Source organism: Doryrhamphus excisus, chromosome 18 (genome assembly GCF_030265055.1).
Source record: "Doryrhamphus excisus isolate RoL2022-K1 chromosome 18, RoL_Dexc_1.0, whole genome shotgun sequence".
NCBI classification, from domain to species: Eukaryota; Metazoa; Chordata; class Actinopteri; order Syngnathiformes; family Syngnathidae; genus Doryrhamphus; species Doryrhamphus excisus.
Window position 1 is genome coordinate 13,075,247 of NC_080483.1, and position 17,855 is coordinate 13,093,101.

General features: G+C 40.2%; 1 protein-coding gene across 3 annotated transcripts; it reads left to right on the forward strand.

The window, feature by feature from the left end:
- The first annotated feature begins 1,590 nt into the window (after positions 1-1,590).
- LOC131106101 (alkaline phosphatase-like) lies at positions 1,591-12,741 on the forward strand. 3 transcript variants are annotated; one of them, XM_058054870.1, is made up of 11 exons: positions 1,591-1,918; positions 3,300-3,419; positions 4,480-4,595; positions 5,507-5,681; positions 6,718-6,893; positions 8,455-8,595; positions 8,685-8,754; positions 9,973-10,107; positions 10,169-10,360; positions 10,444-10,563; positions 12,442-12,741. In XM_058054870.1, exons 1-11 carry the CDS (start codon positions 1,840-1,842, stop codon positions 12,648-12,650), a joined length of 1,533 nt encoding a protein of 510 aa, XP_057910853.1. In that variant the 5' UTR covers positions 1,591-1,839; the 3' UTR covers positions 12,651-12,741. The 3 variants fall into 3 exon arrangements, with proteins under 3 accessions (XP_057910853.1, XP_057910855.1, XP_057910854.1); XM_058054872.1 differs by having other exon boundaries at positions 10,444-10,567; positions 12,442-12,518; XM_058054871.1 differs by lacking the exon at positions 10,444-10,563.
- Positions 12,742-17,855: the final 5,114 nt, after the last annotated feature.

Genomic DNA, 17,855 nt, shown 5'->3' on the forward strand with positions numbered 1-17,855 from the left:
TAGACAAACAACCATTCACACTCACATTCATACCTATGGACAATTTGGAGTCGCCAATTAACCTAGCATGTTTTTGGAATGTGGGAGGAAACCGGAGTACCCGGAGAAAACCCACGCATGCACGGGGGAAAAAAATCTTATTTTAATCTTATTTATTTATTCTTAATGTAGCTGATATATGAATAATGCACTAACTGTCGGACAATTTCGCTGTACTTGTTACAATGACAATAAAGGACTATTCTATATTCTATTCTATTCTATTGACACAGTATGTGGGGACAATGTGGACCTGGTGATTTGACCACTTGACCACTTGTTCTGGCTCTGTCCATTAAGTACTTCAAGTACTTCACAGGCTCGATTGAGGCGACATATTTCAGTGGAACCTGCGATTAGTGAGTATCGTGTCTCTGTCCAGCCAAACGACATGCAAACTCCATGTATGTAATATGTTCTGCTTGGTAAACATGGAAGAAAAAAAACGATACTTGTCTGTCAAATTTCCCACAGCTATTTGACATTCCTAAAAAAAACAAATTTGAGCAAGAAAAAAGCAACGGCAAGGGAACTTGTTGGCACCAGATTAAACATATGTATGTAAACAGTATGTTTGTAAATTTATAAAAATGATTAATTGCATCTGATAAAACATGACTACAAATTTAATTTGATACCTCGATTAAAAAAAAAAATTCTAATTTGGGAAAAATGAATGTTAATAAAGCCCTGTCCTCTCAAACACCTTAACATGCAGTTATGCGAGCAAACACAGGATGTGGATATAAAAAATATTTAAATTCCAGTTCCTGGAATTTATTCACATTCCTGTCTCTGTCTATCATAATAACGTGTATTTATTATAATGTATTTATTATAATGATCATGTCTTTACATTGAACTGTAACACCAAGTGAAAAGCTGTGCAATAATCCTGTGCTACCTTTGGCATCCATTTGGATAGATAGAAATTATAAACTCCACGCAGAGATTCAAACCCAAGACTTCCCGATCTTCTGACTTTGTGGCCAACATGCTAACCACTCCTACCACTGTGCGATTTCTACTCGACCCATTCTTTTCAATGATCAAGTTTATTTTCATTTATTGTATGATTAATTTATTAATCTTTGGTAATGGTAATGGTTTAATTTCATTTGAACATGCATCAGATTACAATTGAATGCATCACATAATCAGTTCACAGTTCCACATGTCCAAAAGGAGTAGGAAGAAGCAAAGCTTATTAAATCCTACCCCTCCATCTGGTACTTTTACAATCAGTAACTGTTACATTTGTTCACTTCCTGCTTTCCTAATATAGTTCAAGTTCACAGTTCCACATGTCCAAAAGGAGTAGGAAGAAGCAAAGCTTATTAAATCCTACCCCTCCATCTGGTACTTTTACAATCAGTAACTGTTACATTTGTTCACTTCCTGCTTTCCTAATATATATATATATATTTTTAAGGAATTTTTGTCACATGCCTAAGTACAAGGTGAATAATAATTTATGATGGTGATAGTATTTTTCTGAACGAGAAACATGTATTCATCTAGCAAGATCACTTTGACACTGTAATATTTCTATCTGTGACTTTAGACTGAATTTAGTTAATTTTTTGATAAGCAAACAAACCTCCCTTCCATCTTCTCAGGCCCTTCAAATTTGTATTGTTTGCGTTGTAGCTGCTGAAACAGGTTTGCTGCATTGTGTCACCAAAGATGTGTGTTTGCCAGTCATTAGAATTGCTTCACCATTTTCTCAACCGCAGTTATGCTGACTCACTATCGTTGTGGCAGAACCGAGAGACAAGTTGCCTTCACTGAGATGACAACATGAAGTCCAAAGTGCAGATGCTCTTCATCATCTGCTGCTGTTTTTTTGCAGCATGTCTGGGTCGAGTTAACTTTCCTGGTAAGTGATCTTTTTAAGACGTATAATCACCGCTTTAAGATTGTAGACATTTGTCCACATATATTTCCTGTTATGTTCCTGTTATAGTTATGCTGCATATCTGTATCTGTACAATTACAAGCCAAACAAAACATCATGCAATAAATGGACTTTTTAGCAAAACTTCATGACATCTAACAAAACTCACAAAATGTAGAAAGAGATGATTTTCATTGGATAGAAGCTTATATTTCCAAACCATTAATATAATTATTGATTAATTCAAGTTTTTTGTTGTGGACAAAAAACTATCCCAGCTGTCTTCGGGCGAGAGGAGGGGTACACCCTGGACTGGTCACCAGCCAATCACAGGGCACATATAGACAAACAACCATTCACACTCACATTCATACCTATGGACAATTTGGAGTTGCTAATTAACCTAGCATGTTTTTGGAATGTGGGAGGAAACCGGAGTACCCGGAAAAAAACCCATGCATGCACGGGGAGAACATGCAAACTCCACACAGAGATGCCCGAGGGTGGAATCGAACTAGGGTTTCTTAGCTATGTGGCCTGTGCGCCAACCACGTAACCACCATGCAGCCCCGAGAATTTTTGAAAATTTGAAAAACATTGAAAAATGTTGAAAAACCCAAAATTTTAATTCATGATACAAAAATTCATGATGCAAAAATTCTACTAGCATAATAAATTTAAAGTGGTATGTAAACATTTTGGCACCCCTGATAATTTTCCTGATTTTCCTTTATAAATGACTGGTTGTTGGGATCAGCCATTTCAGTTCAATATATCATATCGCAGATGAACACAGTCATAGATGAGAAGTGAAATGACATTCATCAGACTTACAGAAAAAGGTTGCAATAATTATTTAAACAAAAATTTGGGCATCTCAACAACAAAGAAATAGTAGCTCCTCCTTCAGCAGGAATAAAAGCTTCCCATAACTTCCAATGACATCTGGATTCTGGTTGAAGGTACTTTTGACCATTCTTCTTTACAAAGTTGAGTCAGGTTTGATGGTTTCCAAGCATGGAGAGCCCGCTTTAAATCACACATCAATAAAATTCAGATCCGGGGACTGAGATGGCCATTCCGGAATGTTGAGGACCGTTGTCTTGTTGGAAGTTCAAAGAAGACTCGTAAAATGTAGATATGCATCCCTTTCATTGGACAGGGCCTCAAGATGACAAGAGCAAAAATAAAGTCAATAAAGTTTACAATTTTGCTTGGGGTCCCAAGGAGCCTCGGGCCCGGGACCCCACTTTGGGAACTTAGGCTCTAAGTCAAACACACTTCTAGATTGTCTTTCCCAAAGCCAAAGTCTTTCAGTCTTACAGATCACATCATAACTTATTTGTCTTATTTGTTCACACAGAGGAAGAAAAGGATCCCAACTTCTGGAGATCAATGGCCCAGCGGACTCTTCAAAAAGCGCTGACTCTTCAACAGCTAAACCAGAACGTAGCGAAAAACCTCATTCTGTTCATAGGTGACGGTGAGTGACAGTTATCACCATTCCGATTAAAGCACAGAAAATAAATGTATTGTGTTGTCGATTTGACTTCGTCAGTCTTGGCCATGTTGTTCGTCCTTTCTGCCCAGCTCTGCATGCATGAAATGAAAACCGATATGAAAAAAATGAATATGAATATATGGACATTAATATAGACCAGGATGACACCATAGTTTGTTCACAAACACTCAAAGCCCACCTCATTTTCCACAGGCTCTTGTGTTCCTGGTCGCTCTGACTGTACTGAAGTTGGCTAGCTCTAGTGATGTGTCGGTCATGAACGAACGGGTCAAAAGAACTCGTTCTTTTTTGTGAACAGAATGAACAAGGCCCTAAAATACCCGTTCAGTTGCAAATCCTTTTTTTTTTTGATTGGCTGGAGAGTCAGTTCACCGTTCCTTTTTGCAGGGCGGGACTATCTGCGTGCTTGCTGACTGAAAGACCGAACTGAACGAAGTTAACGGATCTTTTTACTGAATGAACCGGAATGACTGGTTCACTGAAATGAACGTTTTTTTTCCACCGCCGGCTAGCTCCTCACGTTAGCCTCTGGGCTAACTCTAGCTAGCTCTTAGCCATTCAGTAAAACACAATTTGAAGGTCTTGAAGTTTTTGCCAGTTCATGGATCCTGCTGGCAAGTTAATTCACGTTCCTTGTGACAATAAAATATCCCGAAGGCTTGACTCTTCCACTTCCTTGATATGATAATGTGTAGACAGGGAATCACACCGATGCTGGATGTCGCTATCACAGCATGTACAAATGTGCAAACAAACAGAGCTGCTTTAAAGGCAGACAGTGTTGGCGGTGGTGTTAATTCCAGTACATATAGTACACATAGATACATAGATTCCTCAGTTGGAATGTCACAATTCCAGAAAGTAAGCCCAGTGGAATAGTAGTGGAATGACCACATTCCACTACAGAAGATATGTCGTGTTATTCATATCAGTATTGGAAACAGAGTAGAGTATATCAAATGAATCCCCTAAAGATGATGTAAATGGATTCCTAACAGTTGACCTGATTCTGGTTTCAAAGGGATGGGTGTTTCCACGGTGACAGCAGCTCGGATACTGAAGGGTCAGCTGAGCGGACATTCTGGGGAGGAAACCCAGCTGGAGATGGACAAGTTTCCTTATATGTCTTTGTCCAAGGTGATGAGGTTTTGGTATAAAAACACTCAACTCTAGAGAACATCAACCTTGCTGTGGTCATTTAGGAACTTGTGTGTTTTTTATTATGTTGAAGTCACGCACGGACTCCAATACACAAAAACATGACGGTCCTATATTCTTCAGAGATCCACAATAGTACATGGAAAGTGCGTTGGGAAAATTTAATACCTCAAATTTGAGGCTTAAAAAGCCGCAACTTCAAAATCAATTGAACGCCTCGTTTCTTGAAAATGCAGCAAACAAGTGAAGGGCACAGTAGACTTTTTTCATGTTTTGTGTTTATAAACAGGCACTAAGGACTTTTGAAAAATTGAAAATTAAAATTGCATCATAAGGGACCATTAATGTGTATTTTACTTAACAAATTACACCAAAAATCAGAATCGTAGTCGCCTTTAATGTCATTGTATTGCATACAACGGAATTTTACCACGGTGCATTTTGTAGAAATAAAAAAAATAATATATTTTTTTAAAGGAATAAAAAAATAAAAAATAAAAATAAAATAGGGAATAATAATATAAATATAAAAAGTGACAGGTGCTGTTCAGAATAAATGTAAAAACATGTACATCAAAAACAATAACCTATACAGTAAACAAAATGTGGAATTGCAGTAAACAAAAGGTAGTATTGCACATATTGTGCCTGAATTTCACTTAAATTAATGAATCTAATCCTGTATTGCACATTTTTTAATTATTATTATTATTGTTGTTTTATTATTATTGTGTATAATGTGTGTTTTAGTAGTGCAGTATTGTTCATCTATGATTGTTCATTGCAGTGATGGCTTTGGAAAAGAAGCCCATCTCTGAGTCCATTTGTCCGGGTTTTGTGTGAAAATAGTCTCTTGAATGACCTAATTCTTTTATGAACCATGTGTGCAGACATACAACACGGATATACAGGTGGGCGAAAGCGCTGCCGCAGCCACGGCCCTTCTGTGTGGGGTCAAGACCAACCGGGGCATAGTGGGCTTGAATGCGGCTGCTATTCGCTACCAGTGCAACACCTCCCAGGGCAACGAGGTCACTTCCATCTTCAAGTGGGCCAAGGATGCAGGTAGGACCAGAGCAGGATTGGGACTTAGTACTTGGTTCAGTGGGTATTTGGGTAGTTTGCTAACCACATTAATGTCTAAAACTAGTACTGTATGTATATATGCATGTGTAAAGCAAGTAGTCTAAACTTACAGTAAAGTATGTGCAGTATGTACCGTAAAACGGGGTTATAAGGGATGGTGGGGTAATAAGGGACAATTTTCAGGAAAATGTTTTTTGAACGATTTTGTTCAAGAATATATGCTTATTTGAAAAAAAAAAAACACCACAAAGCAGCTTCCTGTTTAACATGAAAAGGCAGAATTACATTTAAAACATTTTCCCGAAAATTGCCACTTATTACCCCACCGTCCCTTATTACCCCGTTTTACTGTAGTTATTCTTAATCACGCATTAAAAAGCACAGGCTTCGTCAACAAATACTGCACAGTAGTTCATGTTTGTGCAGGGGTGTCAAACTACAAAACAACCATGGTTGTTGACCTCATCTTCGTCATTCTTTAATGTAAAGCAAAAGTTAAAAAGTATCTTAATTTCTGTTAGCACAAAAACATCCCAAACCATGAGACGTTTAATGGGATTATATTATATTATATATATTTTAATATATAATTTAATATAATATAAATTAATATATTCTTCCAATAAGAAAATGACTTACACTAGTATAAATGCTAAATGTAAACAAGCAAAACTGATGACTGTTGATACAGTATAAGATGAATAAAATGCTGTCATCTTGAGAAGGAATATTTGTGTAGGGAAGCTCTTTGTGACATCACAGTGTGGCGACACTGAGCACAAGCTGTAGGCCCCGCCCCCACTGAAACACCCACCATGCTATACAGCTTTGTCAGAGATTTTGGCGTTTATTCAGGTTTGAGGGACAGCTAAATTACCTAAAGCGTCACATTATTTTTCAAAAAGTTTCCAAAAAATTGCCTCGCGGGCTGGATTTGACTCCCGGGCCTGAATTTGACACATGTGGTCTTGAGAAACAGGTACCTTGTATTCAGAAACTGTTATCCATTTTGCAGGAAAGTCAGTGGGAGTAGTCACAACGACTCGCATCACTGGTGCCACACCTTGTGCCACCTATGCCCATACTGTGGAACGACACTGGTACTCGGACAGCGATATGCCAGAAGAGGCGCTGAAGGGTGGATGCATAGACATTGCCAGACAACTGTTTGAAAATATTCCAAATATTGAGGTGAGTTAAAAGCAACAATTATAATAACACACATACCAAAAAATGTTTGGGGTGGTTTGGATTCTTACTTAAGGGTGTAATGTTAGTTCAGTCATTGACACATGGCCACCCTTTGGTTTAAAAATGGAAAAATTCTATTGCAGGGCTTCCGATACACTCTTTTCATTAAGGGACTTGGACAGAAGTCTTGGCATTGGATTGTCTAGAGCAGGGGTCACTAGTTTGAGGCCCCCACCTTGATATGAAAGTTTAATGTTAGTGCGGCCCGCGCAAGTTTGATATGGATGCTGTATGGTATCATGTACCCAGAAAAAATGATTATGTTTGATTAATGTTCATGTTAAAGGTTAAATAACTGTTAATAGTTATCCTCCCTATCCGTGTGGAAGTGGTACGTTTTTGGCTATTTAAATTTAAAGGAAATAACTTGAAGGCTCCCGTTTAGGTCGCTAGCTCTGTAGCACAGGGGTCTCAAACACGCGGCCCGTGGGCCAAATGTGGCCCGCAGGACGCTAGTTTGAGGCCCCCACCTTGATACCAAACTTTAATGTTGAAATGACAGCTTAAAGCTGTGTGCACACCGGACACAATTAACATGATTTTGCCCCGCCTATACTGTTACCCTACCCTGTTAGCAATGAAGCTAAAGGCTTATGACGCTGGGTACAAATAAATGCAGGAAATGATTTGGAATAAAACGGAAAATACAGGTCAAGGTAAAGCATCTCATCAAACATGTTGTTAAAGTTACGACGCTACTCCCAGATGGAACTGAGTACGATGCTAACTTGCTAATTGGGTAAAATTATTAAGTTTCATTAATGTTCATGTTAAAGGTTAAATAACTGTTGATACTGTACATTTGAATCGGAAAAAAATAATTCTCTACCAACTGTATGTGTTTTTTTACGTTTCTTATTTGCCGTTTTATTATTATTTTACTTATTTATTACTGATTGATTGATTTATTGTCTTTATTCTTAATTTGTTTATTTTTTAAATCTTATTTTGCGTATAGAAAAATAAAAATTAAGGTATTTGAGAACAGTGGCATGTTTTATCAGATATTTTGGTGTGGAAAACCGGAACCAAAGTACTGAAAAAGTGTAGGGTATAGCAGAAGCAAAAGCATTGAAGATTGATTTTTTTTTCCAGTTTTGTTTTGTTTTTTTGAAAACCTGATGCGGCCCGGCTTCACCCAGAACCTAGCTCCGGTGGCCCCCAGGTAAATTGAGTTTGAGACCTCTGGTCTAGAGTGAAAATGCAAACAGTATGTGAATGTAAACCACAAACATCTGTTTTGCACATTTTAACTGAACGTACGTATGTCTGATGGAACGACAATAAGACGCATCTTGCAACCGGTTCTACCATGTGTCTCCGAGACATCCTCTATAAGTGGCTTTGTTGCCAATATAAATAATTTACATCAGTTTAGTTAAACATCTCCATATGTTGAAGTCTTATAGTTATACTGCAAACAGCAGCACCCTTAAACGCTAAACTATAATTAGAAGCTCTGTGATGAACCGTGACTTTTTTTTTTCCCACGGCCTTTCAGGTTATGATGGGTGGCGGAAGGATGTACATGTACCCGAAAAACACGCCGGATGTCGAGTATCCCGACATGGAGCAACACAACGGCACACGGAATGATGGCCGGAACCTGATACAGGAATGGGTTGACAAAATGAAGGACAAAGTAAAAACTGAAGCTCTAAAAAAAGGACATTTAGTCTTACCAAGTTAGCCAGCTTATTGACTTTGTTGTGTTTGTGTCAAAATGTCCAGGGAGGCCATTATGTGTGGAACAAGTCGCAATTCTTATCACTCAACCCCAGCAGAGTCAATTACTTACTAGGTGAGTTTTATTGACTTTCTTCTGCTAGAGCAGGGGTCTCAAACTCAACTAAAAGCTGCAGTGACGTCACTCACTCTGCTCAGATGCGTGGGAAGGGAAGCAAGGGACAGCAACTGCAGGTCGGTGTCCTCAAACGTTTAGGTCAGGGGTCTCAAACTCAATTTACCCGCGGGCCACTGGAGCTAGGGTCTGGGCAAGGTTCCCCCCCCCCCAAAAAAAAACTTTCAGTGCTTTGGTGCCGATTTTCCACAATAAAAGCTCTGATAAAACATTCCACTGTTCTCAAATATCTTAATTTTTATTTTTCTGCACAAAATAAGATGAAAAATAAATAAACAAATCAAGAATAAAGAAAATCAATGAATTAGTAATAAATATAATAATAATAATAATAAAACGGCAAATAATAAAAACTTAAGAAACCACATATAGTTGCTGGGTAGACAAATTATTTTTTCGGATTAAAATTAAAGCATTATTAGAGCCCTGTAGACATGACAAAACACGACTATAGTCACATTTATACTCTTTTTATTTACAACATATTGAGCAACTGCAGGGTCTTGAGACACATGCTAACTCGCAAACTAGAGAGCTAGCGACCTAAACGGTAGCCTCCAAGTTATTTCCTTTAAACTTAAATAAAGCCAAAAACGTACCACTTCCACACGGATAGGGAGGATAACTATTAACAGTTATTTAACCTTTACATGAACATTAATCAAACGTAATAATTTTTCTGGGTACATGATACCATACAGCATCCATATCAAACTTGCGCGGGCCGCACTAACATTAAACTTTTATAACAAGGCGGGGGCCCTCAAACTAGTGTCCTGCGGGCCACGTGTTTGAGACCCCTGTGCTAGAGAGCTAGCGACCTAAACGGTAGCCTTCAAGTTATTTCCTTTCAATTTAAATAGCCAAAAACTTACCACTTCCACACGGATAGGGAGGATAACTATTAACAGTTATTTAACCTTTAACATGAACATTAATCAAACGTAATAATTTTTTCTGGGTACATGATACCATACAGCATCCATATCAAACTTGCGCGGGCCGCACTAACATTAAACTTTCATATCAATGCGGGGGCCTCAAACTAGTGTCCTGCGGGCCACATTTGGCCCGCGGGCCGCATGTTTGAGACCCCTGTGCTAGAGGCTTAGGAGTTTGGTACATACTGTGTCCCACATCTCATATCTGTTTTTACAGGTCTATTCGAACCTTTGGATCTCATGTACGAAATAGAGAGGGATACGGACAACGAGCCTTCACTCACAGAGATGGTGGACATGGCCATTAAGATCCTTAGGAAGAACCCTAATGGATTTTATCTGCTGGTAGAAGGTGGGTTTATACTGCCGTTTGTAAAAAGACCAAAAGTTGGACATGAGGGTTTGACTTCCAGGAGGACGTATCGATCAGGGTCACCACCGAAACAAGGCTCAGTTGGCCCTGCACGATGCCGTGGAAATGGATCGAGCTGTCGGTCGAGCGGGTCTCCTGACCAGCGAATTTGATACATTGACCGTTGTCACTGCCGACCATTCGCACGTGTTCAACTTTGGAGGTTACACCTACAGAGGAAATGACATATTCGGTAGGTTATGAACTCTATATTGACTGGAATTAATGATCCAGTACTATATGGATTATTCATATTATAGCTTTCATCTTCCATAGGCTTGGCTCCCGATTTAAGTGATGTTGACCATAAGCCCTTCACCGCCATCTCGTATGGAAACGGACCAGGTTACAAGCTGGTCAACGGTGAAAGAGAGAACATCTCCACTGTTAACTATCGTAGGTACAGCCCTACTCAAAGTACTTCATTTCATCAATAGTGTGAAATACTTTAGTCAAGTCAATGAGTAGAAGCTTTTACAATCAAGGTACTCAGTGATATCATGAACGACTTTAACTGCAGATGTTAATGTACCGTCTTGTTTACCGAAACCAAATTGCTTGTTTGATAAGAGATTATGAAATTCAATAAATGATTTAAGCTGTGCGGCAGTAATTAACTTTAATGTAATACTTTTACCAGAATACATGAATACTGATATCCAGACAGCAGGGATGACATAGTTTAAAACACTGAAAAAGATCAGCTATAAAATGTTTTTTAACGATTTAAGACAAATAGGATCAAGATTGTCTGGATCTGCAGATTTGTCAGTTTCCAACTGCTTAAGGGCTCCGTAGACCTCAGTCATTGGTCCGAAAACTAATGAAAATAACGAAGGGGGCAAAGATTGTACATCGTGTTCAGATGTAGTTTTAGAGTCGGGGTTCAATGTTTCATATAAACAACCCGATTAAACAATTTATAAGTAATTTTAATAACGTAGAAAGCAGAAGTGTTCAATATCCTGCTGTAAATGATAATAATGATGCCCGTGTTTGACAAGGAAGACAATGACAAGTGGATCAGACATTTTGATGAGATTTTGGGGTATCGTGGAAACAGGGATCTGATCATTTCTGAGCCTGGTGATATAATATAAAAATATAATGATTGATATTATCCCATCATAAACTACGGGTCATACTGATGATTTCTCATTTACGGATAACCTTTTGAAATAACACCAAATCACGGGGGTGCTGGAGCCTATCCCAGCTGTCTTCGGGCGAGAGGCGGGTTACACCCTGGACTGGTGGCCAGCCAATCACAGGGCACATATAGACAAACAACCATTCACACTCACATTCATACCTATGGACAATTTGGAGTCGCCAATTAACCTAGCATGTTTTTTTGGAATGTGGGAGGAAACCGGAGTACCCAGAGAAAACCCACGCATGCACGGGGAGAACATGCAAACTCCACACAGAGCTGGCCAAGCGTGGAATTGAACACTGGTCTCCTAGCTGTGAGGTCTGCGCGCTAACCACTTGTCCGCCGTGCCGCCCCTGAAATAACACCATCAAAACTGAAAATTTTCTTGAAAAATTCTGGCGCCTAAAGATTTAATAGTGAAACGTGTTCACGGGACTCCCCCACTGGGCCCCCACCAAGGGGCATGCCCTCCAGTTTGAAAACCACTGCTTTAACCCAAGCATCCTCTTTCATTTACATTCAAAAGTTTTAACCAAGGTTGGTTGCTACCCTTTGCTTGAAATCTGCAAACATGCTTGTTAATAATTTCCGACAAGGCCTTGTAAAAATATTTCCACATTAATTTGACATAATTGATGATGTAAACCTTTTTCCAGACAAAAATATATATAGAAAATGATAAAAAGCTTGCACCGTTTCAGGTCTTCCTTTGATAATTTGTGTTGTTCTGACTCTGGCAATAACACAATGGTCACATGACTCATTGGCAAATATCCCAACATCCGTATATTTATACGGGCTGTTTGTTAAGATTGAATCAAGAATGGAGGATTTCCTTGGCTGTTTAAGATTTGGGCCAGGTTTGGAGTCAACGTTTCCTGACGAAAGAAACAGTAGCATAACAACACACCTTCTTTTTATTGATTTGTGAGGACATTTGGTAGAAAGTCCAAAACCAGTTAGAAACCAGCCAGTACAGAACCCAGCAAGATAAAAATGAAGGTCCTTCGGAGTCGAGAGTGCTTTAGGCATCAACCTAAAATCCCAGACTGTCAGCTTGACACCCAGCTCGGCTCTTTAAATGTTAAATAACAGCGTGATGATGTTCTCCCTTCCAGGTGACCCCAACTACCGGGCCCAGTCAGCCGTCCCTCTGAAGTCTGATACGCATGGCGGCGAAGATGTGGCCGTGTACGCTAAAGGTCCACTGGCTCACCTGCTGCATGGCGTCCAAGAGCAGAGCTACCTGCCATACGTTATGGCCTACGCCGCCTGCATCGGGAACAACACGGCACACTGCTCCGATCGGAATGGGACTGGGGTGTAACAGTGTTATATTTTACTGGTGGGCTTTTATTTTGAAGGGTCGGACTTTACCGGATGCAGGAATTGTTGCCAAAGAGACTCGATACCTGAGGTTGTGAATAAAGAAAGCTCACATGTTGAATATGTCTTGTTGTCTGTCTGAACCCACGTACACAATGTACGACATCGTGTTCGAGTCTCGGCAATGGTCAGGAGCACAAGGAAGACCGACTTGTATTTTTCCTTGGTGTGTGGAAAAATGTACATTAGTACACTAGTAAATTAGTAATATGTTTACAGCATCTATCACATAGTTTAGTGATCAGGTATTGTACTCAAAATTCATTTGATTAATTTATTCATTCATTTTCTACCGCTTATCCTCACAAGGGTGCTGGAGCCTATCCTAGCTGCCAGAGACGAGGTACACCCTGGACTGGTGGCCAGCCAATCACAGGGCACATATAGACAAACAACCATACACACTCACATTCATACCTATGGACAATTTGGAGTCGCTAATTAACCTAGCATGTTTTTGGAATGTGGGAGGAAACCGGAGTACCCGGAGAAAACCCACGCATGCACGGGGAGAACATGGAAACTCCACATAGAGATGGTGGGATTGAACTCGGGTCTTCTAGCTGTGAAGTCTGCTTGCTAACCACTCGACCGCCGTGCAGCCCCATTTGATTAATTAACAAAAACATTTTGCTTGGTTATTCATTCATTCACTACCGCTTTTCCGCGGGGGTGCTGGAGCCTATCCCAGCTGTCTTCTTCGAGAGGCGGGGTACACCCTGGACTGGTCGCCAGCCAATCACAGGGCACATTTGGTTATATTCAATTAAATTAAACATTTCACTTAATAATCAGTTACTTAGTAATCAGTTTTATTCCTAAATTCACATTTTATAAATGGAACATTCCAAAAACATGCTAGGTTAATTAGCGACTCCAAATTGTCCATAGGTATGAATGTGAGTGTGAATGGTTGTTTGTCTATATGTGCCCTGTGATTGGCTGGCCACCAGTCAACGGTGTAACCCCGCGTCTTGCCCGGAGACAGCTGGGATAGGCTCCAGCACCCTGTGATGCTTGTGAGGATAAGCAATAGAAAATGAATGAGACTGCAACAATTTAATGATAAGGACTCCAAATGTACAGTAAAAATGATCATGGTTCCTTTGAAGTTTAGTTCCAAGCAGGTGAACCAGGAACTAGTGTATGTATTAAAATGCAGACGGGTGGCATTACCAAGTAGACCAGCGAGTGTGAAAATCAACCTACAGCAGACGGCATCGACAAGGCAATGATGATTGAGTTGCACACCAGATTGCGTCCAAGTTGACACAAAATCAATTTCAAGCCAGATTCTGACCCATTTTCATTTTCTTGCTGGCTCTCGGGACTGTCAGAAGACCAGGCATGTTGTGAGCATAGGTTTCTGGACGAAGCATAAGGTACAACTAGGTCAACCAAACATGAAGGTGCCAATCCATGTAATATTTTGTAGGCAAGTTCCTAAAGGGCGCCAGACTTCTTATTCCCATAGTAAGGTGTAGCATATTGATGGAACTAGCACAAGTATGTGTATCAAAAAAAATATGTTTTTTTCATACACACCATCACATTTGTGTTCAACTCACCATTTCAGCATATTCAATAAACACAAGATAAACAGGTCCCCAGCAAAACGACAACTGTCTGGTCACAAGAAAACAAAACGATGTTGAAAAGACCTAAACGTTTGAGGACACCGACCTGCAGTTGCTGTTTCTCGCAACTGAGGAGAGTGAGTGACGTCACCGCAGCTTTTATCTTGGCTTGGTGATTGTATAATTTAACCCAGGTGACCATATCATGAGACATGGTGCCTTCAAGGGCCAGAGAGAATGTGGGGAAAACCACTGAGGCTGAGGATTTTAACCCTGGTTAGAAATACATATGATTGCTAACCAATGCATGTCTCTTCAATCAATTAATCAGGACCTGGCGTCCATAGCAATACTGACCAGAACCAGTATGACAAAGGGCAACCTTGGGGAAACTCAATGTGTACCAAAGTCCTGGGCAAAGACCAAGCGGCGCATACTACTTCCCCCAAACCAAGTACTCTTGGAAACACCACAAAGGACACAAATAAACAGGTTAACAGCATTTACCCTAATGAGGCGTCCATTGTTCTACAGTATGGGGGAAAAAAAAACACATTGCACTTCCTGGATTGGATGGTCGGAATAGACTTTACCCAAATCTGCTGCTTGTAAACACCCTCTCCAATTACCTTTTGTGGACCCCAATGTTGAAGTACCTTGCCTGTGTTTTGGATAACAACAAACCCTAATTTTTTTTAAAGGATCACCCAATAATGAATTCTGCACATCAACCCAGTTTCAACCTAGTTGGGCTTTTTCTGTACTTTGCCTCCACTTTGAGTTCCTGTGAGCTATTCTCTTTTGTAGTTGCTTGGCGTGTGCCCAACAGCACCCCATCACAGCTGCATGCACAAGTTCAGCTAAACAGCAGTGAATGGGGGGCCTTTTCACCTCCTTCCAAGACAGCTCCACCAGTCTTACGCATGGCATGCTAAGATTTAGCCAGCTCTGAAAGGGTGTGGAAAAGGAAGCGGTGAAAGGCTGATGAGAAATTAAACCAAGGATTAAAAATGCTAATTAGAAAGTGAGAAAAAGTTGTTGTGTGCCCGAGTAAAAAAAAACAAAAAAAAAAACTTTCTGACATTGATGATGTCACCGCTCCAGCACGGTCACATGACCAGAAGTCAAAAGCCAGCATTCATTCATTCATTTTTTTTCTACCGCTTATCCTCACAAGGGGGTCGCTGGAGCCTATCCCAGCTGTCTTCAGGCGAGAGGCAGGGTGCACCCTGGACTGGTGGCCAGCCAATCACAGGGCACATATAGACAAACAACCATTCACACTCACATTCATACCTATGGACAATTTGGAGTCGCTAATTAACCTAGCATGTTTTTGGAATGTGGGAGGAAACCGGAGTACCCGGAGAAAACCCACGCATGCACGGGGAGAACATGGAAACTCCACACAGAGATGGTGGTATTGAACTCGGGTCTCCTAGCTGTGAGGTCTGCACACTAACCACTCGACCAAAAATTTTTGCTTGGTTAAACAGCAATTATAAATACACCAGAAATTAAACATTTCACTTAATAATCAGTTAGTTACTTAGTAATTAGTTTTATTCCTAAATTCACATTTAATAATGGAACATTCCAAAAACATGCTAGGTTAGTTGGCGACTCCAAATTGTCCATTTGGACAATGGGAGGAAACCGGAGTACCCGGAGAAAACCCACGCATGCACGGGGAAAAAAATGCAAATTCCACACAAAGATGGCCGAGGGTGGTATTGAACTCGGGTCGCCTTGCTGTGAGGTCTGTGTGCTAACCACTCGATCGCCGTGCAGCCAAAAGCCAGCATAATATCTGAATACAGTAATCCCTTGTTTATCACAGTTAAGTTAGGGAGAGTGAGTGACGTCACCGCAGCCTTTATAGTGTCTTGGCTTGGTGATTGTATAATTGAACCCAGGTGAGCATATCGTTAGGGATTGTTGAGATATATATCAAACTTTGTTGTTCCAGCCATTAAGTGCGGTGCTTGTGTATCACCAAACATTACAACTACATTACTGACACCTAGTGACCAGTGTTGAGTACTGCATTGGTATTATAGTTCATTTATTTAGTCTCGCACAAGTAATTCCATTTTGTTACCAGTCTGGTGACAGTTTCCACCCAATGACGTGTTCCCGTGTGGATGATGTGACTATTTCCTAACCCACCACTGTGGGTACAATATTATTTCAGCCTTCCCATGTGGACAGATCCTAAAAATAGTTTTCACAGCGTGACTCTATGCCTGTTTGTCCAATGAGGTTCATTTGGTCTAACATTGACACATTGTAAACAGTTCTTTTCATAGACCAGAGGCATCCACGGTTTTGACTGCTCACTTGCAGTCTTTGTCAGAGCGGTTTGCATGTTCAAGTCCTAAAAAAAGGTAGTTAAATGTCCTAAAAAGTACAAGAAGTCCAAGTGAGTATATTCTCTGAGCATGGAAGAAAGAATTGTTGGTTTTAAGTAGACCCTTAGGTTAAGACTTAATCGCTCGTGTCAACAGCATGAGCAATCAAACCTTTTTGACATTTTCTGATGCACTTCTGTTATATTTTTCCCGTCAGTGTTGAGTTGTCACTGGACTCCTGGATCCTAGTCATCTGCGTTTTCATGGTTCCATCATCCACTGTTCGGTATAGCCTTCCTCATGTACGACTATATCTGGCAACGCTGTCGGTTCTGTGCTATTGGTGTCAAAACCACCCCAGAATACAATGTCGTTCGCCATCCCTTGTACCTAATCTGTAATACGCCCAGTCCCGATTCATATTCATCTCCGACACATTGAACAAAAAAATAATCCAAACTTCTGGTGACCGTGGGACCAGCAGAATCCTCCAACTCTACAACAGCAAAACCAGAACAATCCAAAGAACCCTATCCTGTTTCTCAGGGATGGAAACTGATCAAAGTACACAAAATAAGTACATCGTGTTTGCCCGATTTGCCATGTGACGGATTTACTGTGGTCACTTTTAGTTCAAGTCAGTCTCAGCCATGAATGAACAGTGAAAACCCAAACGACGACGACGCTTGCTTAAAACAATAACTTGCGTCCTCCATCGAGCTCTTGGACTCAGGCCACATCACAACATTCCTCATTCCTGGCCAGCGACCCACGCACGCATGCATGCATGGTCACGTTAGCATGGCTGGACAATAACTAGCAGGGCCTTGCCACGGACATATTAGCCACTGGGAGCAGATCAGTGTTTTGCAAGTCTCAAGTAGTCTTAAGTCTTTAATGTTAAGTCTTGAGTCAAGTCTGAAGTAAAGATGTGCAAGACAAACCAGGTATGACTTCATCGACTTGACTTTTTTTTTTTTTTTTACTTTATATTAGTTATAAGCTCTGTTTTGTGTTTATTAAATGATTTGCCATTTTAACAATCCATTGATTTTGACCGTTTTTCTGCCTTTTTTGTTAAGAACTGATATTTTACTGAAACTTACCCAAGTCCTACTGCTCATTACCAAAGAACAGAAAATTTAAAAACAAACTTTTTCTGATGAAAGATTAGGACACTAATCTGAGAAAACGAGTTACTATAAGCTAGCTAACAAT

Excerpts from the sequence above, each read along its gene's own strand:
- LOC131106101 (XM_058054870.1), top strand. The coding sequence starts at position 1,840 with ATGAAGTCCAAAGTGCAGATGCTCTTCATCATCTGCTGCTGTTTTTTT. Across the intron at positions 1,919-3,299 it reads GGGTCGAGTTAACTTTCCTG|AGGAAGAAAAGGATCCCAAC; the intron begins GTAAGTGATCTT and ends TTGTTCACACAG. Across the intron at positions 10,108-10,168 it reads ATTTTATCTGCTGGTAGAAG|GAGGACGTATCGATCAGGGT; the intron begins GTGGGTTTATAC and ends TTTGACTTCCAG.